The 11,142-nt window shown below is 35.1% G+C and overlaps 1 protein-coding gene across 1 annotated transcript in view; it reads right to left on the minus strand.

Annotated features, from left to right (window-relative positions):
- Nucleotides 1-11,142, minus strand: part of GABRA3 (gamma-aminobutyric acid type A receptor alpha3 subunit) — a 276,021-nt gene that overhangs the window by 157,723 nt on the left and 107,156 nt on the right. The window contains exon 3 of the mRNA XM_029929923.1: nt 6,326-6,447. Within this exon, the coding sequence (XP_029785783.1) occupies nt 6,326-6,447 (122 nt within the window). The remainder of the gene's footprint in view (nt 1-6,325; nt 6,448-11,142) is intronic.

The raw sequence follows: 11,142 nt of genomic DNA on the forward strand, positions 1-11,142 counted from the left end.
ACAGAAATCAGTTGCATTCCTATACACCAAAAATGAAGCAGCAGAAAGAGAAATCAAAAAACTGATCCCATTCACGATTGCACGAAAAACCATCAAATACCTAGGAGTAAACCGAACCAAGGATGTAAAAGACCTATATGATGAAAACTATAGGTCAAACATATTCTAAAAGAAAAACCTTCTTTCCTTGTTTTACTCCCTCCTCTATGCTTTATGTATATGCAGTTATATTCTACATGTTTTTATTCATATTTTTCTTATGTCTAATTATGGCCATTTCTTTTCCAGTTAGGAAGTCCCTTTAATATTTCTTGTAAGGCTAGCTTAGTGGTGATAAACTCCTTTGACTTTTGTTTGTCAGAAAAACTCTTGCTCTCTCCTTGAATTCTGTATAATGACCTTGTAGAGTATTCTTGGTTATAGGATATATATTTTTTCTTTCAACACTTTGAATATATCATGCCAATGACTCTCATTTGGGCAAGGCACTGCTGAGAGTACTGTGGGCTCGAGTGTCCTTGTCCTGGCTTGTGGGACAATGGTCTATGTTGCAATAAATGAACTGAGAAGACTTGGGGCTGCTACCAGTTTTCCTCCACCAGGCATTTGGTAACTAAAGTGGGATTGTGCCTAAGAGAAAAGTATGTCATTTTTCTCTCTGAGAATCAGACCCATGTCTAAGAGATATTTTGCCCAAATTATTCAGGTTCCTATATTACTATTTATATTATATTTTTAGCCCCTCTTTTTTTCTGGTTTCTTACGTGAAGACTTGGGACACTGATTAAGGTTAATATTTTCTGATATAGCCACCCAGTGTTATAAGTTTTCCTCTTGGCACTGCTTTATAACATATTTTTTATTTTATTCAATTGAATATGTTTTACATTTTCTTTTGAGCTCTTCTTCAACTCATGGTTTATTTAAGATTATATTATTTAGTTCCCAAGTACATTGAGATTTTCCAGATATATTTCTATTTTTGCTTTCTAATTTTATTCCACTGTGGCCAGAGAACATACTTTGTATGTTGTAAGTTCCTTTAATTTTTTTAGGACAAAGAATATGGTCTATTTTTGTAAATGGTGTAGTTATACTTGAAAAGTATATATACTCTGCTGTTGTTGGTTGGAGTGTTCTATAAATGCCAGTCAAGTCAAGTTGGTTGATACTGTGGTTCCTATTTCTACTACCTTCACCTATTTTCTGTCTACTGTTACACTGCTTATTGAAAAAGGAGTATTGAAATCTCTACTATAATTAAGATCACATCTTCCTCCTTTCAGTTCTCAATCTTTTCTCTATGTGTTTAGATGTTCTGTGATTAGGTACATAAATATTTAGGATCTTAATGAATTGACCAGTTTGTTATAAAATGGTCCTCTTTATTGCTAGCAATATTTTTTGATCTAATATGTTCTTTTTCTGATATTAAAATAGCTACCTCAACCTTCTTTTAATTAGTGTTAGCATGGTGCACCATTTTCCATCCTTTTACTTTTAACTTAGTTATGGCTTTATATTTAAGATGGGTTTCTCTCAGTAATTTTGCATCCTGATTTTTTATAAAAAAAATCCAATTTGACCATTTCTGCCTTTTAAAATGGATGTCTAAGAGTGCCTAAGTGGTTCAATTGGTTAAGTGTCCAACTATTGGTTTCAGCTCAGGTCATGATCTCAGTTCATGGGTTTGAACCCACCATCAGGCTCTACATTGACAGCATAGACACTGCTTGGGCTTCTCTCTGTCTCTCCCCCCGACCCCCGTTCATGCTTTTTCTCTCAAAATAAATATTTAGAAAAAGAAAATGGATGATTAAATTATTTATATTTAATATGATGATTCATATAGTTGCTGTTGCTTTTCTATTTGTTTCATCTTTTTTAATGCATTTTCTTCTTTTTCTGCCTTATCACCTATTTTATTATTACATTTTTATAACCTTTTTTCCTTTATTAACTATAATTTTTCTTTAAGTTCTATAGCACACTTCCTTATCACCATCTGCCAACAAGTAATATTATATCATGCCATGTGCAGTATAAAAACCTTTCAGCAGTACACTTCCATTTCATTTTCACCTGGCCTCTGTGCTATTGTTGTCATACATTTCCCTCATATATATATTTCAAGCCACATAATACACTTTCATTATTTTTGCCTTAGTAGTAATTTATCATTTAAATAGATTTGGGGAAAAAACTACTTTATATTTACCTGCATGGATATTTATTTCTGTTGCTCTTCTTTCCTTTCTATAGATCCTTATTTCTATCTGGCATTTTGTTTTCCTTCTGCCTGACATACTTTCTTTTACATGTAAATGATTGTATGTCATGTTGTAGTACAGACCTGCTGATTAATTTTTCAGCTTCTATGTGTCTGAAAAAGTGTTCATTTTGTCTATATTTTTAAAACATATTGTCACTGGTTACAGAATTCTAGATTGACAGTTTTTTCCCAGTATTTCAAAGTTGTCACTAACTACATTCTTGCTTGCTTATTTTTTTAAAGTTTTTTTTTTTTAGCATTTATTCATTTTTGAGACAAAGAGAGACAAAACATGAGTGGGGTAGGGGCAGAGATAGAGGAAGACACAGAATCTGAAGGAGGCTCCAGGCTTTGGGCTGACAGCACAGAGCCTGATGCAGGGCTCAAACTCACAGACTGGGAGATCATGACCTGAGCCAAAGTCAGATGCTCAACCAACTGAGCCACTCAGGAGCCCCTTGCTTGCTTATTTCTGACAAGAAGCAAAATTGTTACCGTGTGTATAATGTTTTTTCCTTCAAATATTTTATTTAAATTCAAGTTACTGAACATATAGTGTAGTACTGCTTTGGGGATAAAATTTAGTGATTAATCACTTACATATAATACCCAGTGCTCATCATAACAAGAGCACTCCTTAATGTGTATCACCCAATTAAGCTCATCACCCTACCCACCTCCCCTCTAGCAACCCTTAGTTTCCTCTCTATAGTTAACAGTCTTTTATGGTTTTTGCCTCCCTCTGTATTTTTATTTTATTTTATTTTTCCTTTTTTTCCTGTATATTCATCTGTTTTCTTAAATTCCACACATGAATAAAATCATATGGTATTTGTGTTTCTCTGACAGACTTACTTCACTTAGCACAATACACTCTAGTTCCACTCATGTCATTGCAAATGGCAAAATTTCATTCCTCTTCATGGCTGAGTAATATTCCATTGTATACCACATCTTCTTTATCCATTCATCAGTAATGGATATTTGGACTCTTTCCATAGTTTGGCTACTGTTGATAATGCTTCTATAAACACTAGGGTACAAGTACCCCTTTGAATAAGTATTTTTGTATCCTTTGAATAACTGCCTAGTAGTGCAATTAATTGCTGGGTCATAGGGTAGTTCTATTTTTAACTTTTTCAGGAACCTCCATAATTTCTTCCAGAGTGGTGGTAACAGCTGGCATTCCCAACAGTAGGGTAGAATGGTTCCACTTCTTCCACATCCTCACCAACATCTGTTGTTTCCTAACTTGTTAATTTTAATCACTGTGTTTTGTTTTACTCTGTTTGCTTTAAGATATTCTCTTTATCTGAAGGGTAGAAAAAAATGTATTTAAAGAAAAAATAGTCAAAAACATTCTAAATTTGATAAAAATTATAATTCCCTCAAACCAAGAAGCTCAACAAATAAGAAACATGAATAGGGGTGTCTAGATAGCTCAGCCAGTTAAGCATCTGACTTTGGCTCAGGTCATGATCTCACAGTTCATGAGTTCAAGCCCCACATTGGGCTCTGTGCTAACAGCTTGGAGCCTGGATCCTGCTTTGGATTCTGTGTGTGTCTCTCTCTCTCAAACCCTACCCAACTCTCACTCTGTCTCTTTCTCTCTCTCAAAAATAAATAAACACTTAAAAAATAAGAAACATGAATAAAATTACACGATTTTTACATGAATAAAATTATATGGTTAAATTGCTTTGAACTAGTCATAAAGATAAATCTGGTCCCTGTCACTCTAAGTAGCCAGAAGCCGAAAGCTCCATCCATATTTTTTATGGGTAGTCAAATTTTACATATCTACAACCAATTAACACCCACCTCTTTCCCTATTTCTTTGTTCCAACAACTCCAAAAGAAGTAGAATAAAACAAAATAGGACTGTCCCTCTTCCAATGTTCCCTATTTTAGAAAATAGCACCACTCAGTCATCCATGCCAATCACCTAGAAGTTATCTTTTCTCCCTCCTTTTACTAGCCCCATAATTTAATCAGTCACCAAATTCTCTACATTCCCAAAGCCATCACTTTCATCCTGGACTGATGAAATTGATCTGACACTAGTCTTCTATTCCTCAGAAATACTACCCTAATCCAATCATTATTTATACCAAAGCAAGTATCATACAGCCTTCATTTAAAAACAACAATAATAAAAACTGCAAACATATCCTCAACTTTACTTAATAAGTGAGTTTATTGTAATGATGTGGGTATAATAATTCCAACACCATTTTATATATCTTGTAGGACTGAGAAAATAAGCAAATCAATGAATGCTGTGTTGAACTGAACTTAGTGGTATCAGTACAAACTTATTATACATGCACACACACATATTTATATAAATGTATGTGTATTTATGTATACATAGGAATATATGCAGGTATGTGTATATATTACATGTCTATATGCATATATATACATATATACATGTTATATAGATATATGTAAATATATATGAATATGTATTAAAATGTTAATTTATTTTCCAATTCTATCTGCTAAAAGTTTCTAGAAGCAATGACATCCTACTAGCAATGAAAACACCTCACACTCAGTAGTTGAACTTTAAGTATACTGTAATTTCCCACCAAAAAAGGTACCATGTCTTTTTGGAAAAAGTGGCTGAATCCCAGGCTGAATACGGGAAAATCACAAGATAAATCTGGAATATACTGTTATGCCATGAAGTAAAAAGGTGCCCAAAATATGTGAATAGGTCAAAAGGAAACAGAAACCAGCTTGAATAGGCATCTGCTAAGCAAATATGGAACATTATGAACATAAATTCTAAATAAAATGAATAATATTAATGGATTATAATTCATTGAATAAAATATTAATCCACCTATCCATGAAAATAATTACCTAATTAAAAAGAAGTGTTTTGTCCCTACAAAAGAATGCCATCCAATAAATTTAGAGGAATAATACACTTAGAAAACCACCATTTGCAACCATAACAGTTATTATTCATGCAAGAATATTCAAGAGTTGCTAAAATGATTGCATGCAAACTGGATTAGGAATATAATAATCTCAAAGCACCTCCTCACAAATTACTTATAAATTATAAACTTAAAAAAGGGTGATTTTAGAGTGGAATAACTTGGTGAACATCAAAGTGAACATTATCAATAATGGGCCAAATAGACATCATATCCCTTCTTGAATAATATGCTAAGAAATATATGATTAACTCTATGTATTTCCTCCAAAAATGAATAAGGGAAATATAACTTATAACATGAAAGACAAAGAAAAGCTGAGTAAATTATACCAAATTATAGGCTAAAGAGATGTGAAAATAAATACTAGGTATAATCAACAGAAAATTCTATAAGGAATACTCTTGGTACAAGTGGCAAAAATTGAATATCAGCTACAGATCAGAACATAGTATAATGTCAGGTTACATTTTCTGAATTTATAATTGCATTGTAATTTTGTAAATTAATTTCATTGTTCTAAGGAATTGCACATTGATGTATTTAGGGGCAAAGGGGTATGATATCTGCAACTAGTCCTCAAATGGTTCAGGAAAACATCAAACTCACACATTTGCATAATTGCCATTTCAATATAGCCCATGATGTATTATGAAGCATTTATCTCATTGTGATCATATCACTGATCATGCTAAACTAATGGCCAACCAAGATCCCACCTAGCCAACAGGTTGCTCCTCATTGGAAGTTCAGGCTGATATGTGCTGAGGGTTTAGAGAGCAAAGGCATGTTTCCCAGATATGCTGGGGCCAAGTCTCCCATTTGGGCAGGGATTGGTCTTTTGATACCAGAAATGAGCTTTGCCAAATACTAATGTATAATACACTATATGTATTTAGCTAAGTGAAATTCAGAATTTTCCAAAACCACATGAGAGAGATTGACCATTGAAATGAAAGGTTAGAACTAATTTCTACTACTCAGAAGGAAGAAACTAAACTTCACAATAAACCCATTGGTTAAGAGAGTGCTGAAGTTACCTTAAGAATCTTTCTTTTTGGATGACAATAGCCAAGAAAGGGATCTTAAAATAGTAACTGACCTCCGAGCCCAGGTCGCAGCCGGTTGTCATAGCCATCTAGAAGACGATCTAAGATTCTGGTAAATATAGTAATGTTGTCAGTGCTGTCATCAGGAATATCTGGGGCATGCTTAGGAGAGAGTCTGAGACAGTGAAAGAAACAGAGATAAAAAATAAGAGTTCTCAATAGGAAACAGTTGCACATGTAAACACTTTAAGACAATTTTAATCAATAGACTGCGCCAATTAAATAGCCCTGTATCTTAACCAAATCAGCACTTCCTAGTTGCTACAATGATTACCTGTGTAAAAGGCAGACAGTGGTCACTATACTTGAGCTCTTACTATGGTATTGACAAGAGCTTCACCAAATATGTATTGCAGCCCCAAATCAACAGTGAAGAAACACAAGCAGAAATTGTCAATACAATTCCCCTGGGAACAGTATGTGGCATAAAGTTATACATCATATCTTGTTGTATGAATTAACAGTCCTCAAAGTTAAAAAAGAAAAACTGTGCTGCAAGAACTTATCCCACTTCTGCCTGAGAGAAGCATAAGTTCACAGAATAATAGAAACAGACTGTTGGAGTGTGTTTATTCTACCTACCTACCACTGTATGGAGTTAGGGTAACAAAACAATAGTACTCCATTAAATGTTAAAGTTGATGGGACTCTTTAGAGATTCCTTAATTTTTCTCATTTTATACATGGGGAAATAAGCTCAAAGAGAGCACCACCATATTTGCCTGCCCACAAATTTGAAATTTCAAAGGCAGAAACAAGACTAGAATCCAAACTTTCTGATTTTCTAGTGACCCTCAGCTACCTCATGCTTTTCCAGTTTGGATGCCTTCTGTAAGCCTCTCAAAGAACTAGGCACTTTGCTAACCACCTACCCGGGCCCAGGTTGACTGATATTCTCATTTTGTGAGGAGGGTCTTGTTGTGGTTTGACAGGACTAAAAATGAAACACTTTGGGTAGTTTAAGAGAAAAGGGGGTATAATGAAAGAGATGGTTGTTGCCAGGGATCACAAAAGCATGGTGTAAAATCAATGAATAAACTAGGAGTCAGAAATTCTGGGTTCGGGGCACCTGGGTGGCTCAGTCAGTTAAGCGTCCGGCTTCAGCTCAGGTCATGATCTCACAGTTCTTGGGTTTGAGCCCCGCGTTGGGCTGTGCTGACAGCTGGCTCAGAGCCTGGAGCCTGCTTCAGATTCTGTGTCTCCCTCTCTCTGCCCCTCCCTTGCTCGCATTCTCTCTGTCTCTCAACAATAAATTTTAAAAAAACATTAAAAATTTTTAAAAAAAGAAATCCTGGGTTCTCCTGTCATCTGTATTCATGAATTGAAGTCGATTATTAAGCAAGTTACAATACTGTATCTCCTTAGGTCTGTTTCTCGATTCCTACCTTGGACCCAGAAGGTTTCCATTAATAGATATGTTATAACTCTTCCTAGCATCCAATTAGTCAAATTGTTAAAAGACATAAGAGAGGCACTGGGGTGACTCAGGCTCAGTCTATTAAGCAACCAAATCTAGGCTTTAGTTCAGGCATGATCTCACAGTATAGTGAGATCAAGCCCCGCATTGGGCATGGAGTCTGCTTAAGATTCTCTCTCTCTCCTGTCCCTCTCCTCTGTTCTCTCTGCCTCTCTCTCAATAAATAAATACATGCATGCATACATACATACATACATACATAAAATAAATAAATAACAGGTAAGAAGGAGTCTTAAGAGAAAGCCAGTATGTCTTCCCACAAATATTTATTCATAGTGGCAAGAAAAGTTCATTTTATTAAAAAAAAAAACCTGAGAAAAATCTACAGAATAGAAACATGATAATTGAATGGTTCTCACTCTAAACTGCCACTCTCCAGCAGATAACTTTTGTAAGTCATTTTGGACCTCACCTTCCTTAATTCATAAACCTAATTCAATTCACTAAATTATTCAATAAATCTTTATTGAGCATCAACTATGTGCCTCTATTTTGGGTACTGTGATAGAGCATGATAAAGGTAAAACAAGGTAAGTAATCTTTTCCCTGATTACAGGGTTGCTGAGGGAATCAAATGATAAAAGAGGTGCACATGTAAGGATAAACAGACTTAAGCTTAAAGAGTCTAAAGACACATATTAAAATGTATTAGTGTGACCATAGACAAGTCATATAACATCTCTGTTAATCGCTTTCTAATATTTAAAATTAAAATAACTTCAAAGATAGGTTGTATTAGCAATAGCACTGCTAGAGATTTACCCAAGGGATACAGAAGTTCTGATGCATAGGAGCACATGTACGCCAATGTTCATAGCGGCACTGTCAACAATAGCCAAATCATGGAAACAGCCTAAAGTTCCATTACCTGATGAGTGGATCAAGAAGATGTGGTATATATATACAATGGAGTATTACATGGCAATGAGAAAGAATGAAATATGGCCATTTGTAGCAAAGTGGGTGGACCTCGAGGGTGTCATGCTAAGCGAAATAAGTCAGGCAGAGAAGGACAGATACCATATGTTTGCACTCATAGGTCTAACAGGAAAACAGGAGAAACCTAATGGAGGACCAGGGCGAGGAGAAGAGGGAAAGAGAGTTGGGGAGAGAGAGGGACGCAAAACTTGAGAGACTATTGAATACTGAAAACGAACCGAGGGTTGAAGGGGAAGGGAGAGGGGGGAAAGGGAGAGGAGGGGAAAGAAGTGGTGGTGTTGGAGGAGGGTACTTGTGGGAAAGAGCACTGGGTATTATATGGAAACCAATTTGACAATAAACTATTTAAAAATAAAAAAATAAAATTAAATAAAAACAAAGATAGGTTGTATTAACATTAAATAATATATTAAAATTGCCAGGCTTAATCCTTAATATGTGGAAGTATTGAAAGTTTGTGTACTGTTTTTTGAAATAGTACTCTATGCACTTGAATGCATTATTAAAATGCAAATAATAACAAATATATTGGCACACCAATCAGCCAAAAGCCATAAAGAAAACTTTGGCCAGAGAGGCACTGGAACACAGTGAAGAATAGAGATAATAGTCTGGTTTAGTGGACAGAGCACTAGAAGTGGTAAAAAAATACTTCACCAGAAAGGGGGAAGAAAGAAGGGAACTATAGTGCAAAGCTAACAAACTGGCATTAATATGCTAAAGAGAAATACAGAGACCCTTCAGGTGACCTCTCAATACACTGATATTCTGAATTGGCCTTACATAGGCTGTGGAGAGAGAGGCTTAACTGATTTTGTGCATACCACTTTCTAGTTACCCTTTAACTTTCACTCTGGGGAATCTTAGCCATGATTAGCCTAATTTGATTTCTAAGAAATAGGTCTATAAATTGTATAAAAACCAATTTCTTGGATTACTGAAAGCAGATAGAAAGGATAATCTTCACAGAGTCATAGATAAACTTTATAATTCAACTTCAGAAATGAAGGCTTCAGAAATTATTTACTCCAGGTGGATTGATAGATGGAAATTCTCTAAAGCCGCTAAACATAACTTTTAACCATCCTGAATGTTAATGGGAAAGCTAAGATTTGGGAGCAGAATTCTTGAATATGAGCCCAGTACACTATGACACCTCTCTTACTGAAATACTAACTTCCATGACAGTCCATTTCCATTCATTCCTGATGTGTTGATTATGCTAACAGCATTCTATACTAATAATTTTTAAAGTTTTAAGTAAAAAAGTATATCAATGCTAAATATCACTGCAATACAACTTTCAATAGATTTCTCTATGATTTTGCACTTGGTTACTGCTAATTTTTTCTCTTAATTTTCACTATATTATTTCATGGGGAACTGGAACATGGTTTAATCTAGACCCAAGTCAGAACTCTCTCTTCGTCAATAACTCAACTGCAGCAAGCTGAAAATGTTCTAGTTTGTTTCAATGCAAAGCAGTTTGGGAGGACAACAAAGAATCATGGCATATAAGGATTATGGAGAGCCTTAAAGATCATATATTTCATTTCACAGATGAAGCACCTAAGACACTGATGAGAGGAAGAAACTGTTCAAAACCACATGCTTATTAACTTGATAAAATTGATGCAACCATGACTGTTCTGCCTCATCTCTGTTATTACCAGTTGGATTTAATATCAATAATCCACCATTTAAACATGAAAATCATGTTACTAATATACTATGTGTAGATAAACTGGATTTAGTCATTTTTTTAGTTCTAAAGATAGAATAGTGGTAAGTACAAAGGATTAGGGAACAGAGTTTTAGTCCTGCCTTTGCCACTAACTGATTGTGTGTCCTATTTCCTTGTAAAATGGGGATAGTAATTTCCTACCTTAGAAAGCTTTTGAAAGAAATAATAAGACAATGAACAAAAATTCACTTTGAAAATGTAAAGTTCCATATATTGAGGGTTGTTCATTCCTTTCTCTGCTCTCCCTCCCTCAACTTATGAAAATGTATATTGAAGAAGAAAACCAAAACGGGAGGCATCACAATCCCAGACTTTAGCCTCTACTACAAAGCTGCCATCATCAAGACAGTATGGTATTGGCACAAAAACACACACATAGACCAATGGAATAGAATAGAGAGCCCAGAACTGGGCCCGCAAATGTACGGCCAATTAATTTTTGACAAAGCAGGAAAGAGTATGCGATGGAGAAAAGACTGCCTCTTTAGCAGGTAGGGCTGGGAGAATTGGACAGCAACATGCAGAAGAATGAAACTAGACCACTTTCTTATACCATACACAAAAATTAACTCAAAATGGCTGAAGGACCTGAATGTAAGACAGGAAACCATCAAAACCCTCGAGGAGAAAGTAGGAAACAGCCTCCTAGA

The sequence above is a fragment of the Suricata suricatta genome, chromosome X (genome assembly GCF_006229205.1).
Source record: "Suricata suricatta isolate VVHF042 chromosome X, meerkat_22Aug2017_6uvM2_HiC, whole genome shotgun sequence".
NCBI classification, from domain to species: domain Eukaryota; kingdom Metazoa; phylum Chordata; class Mammalia; order Carnivora; family Herpestidae; genus Suricata; species Suricata suricatta.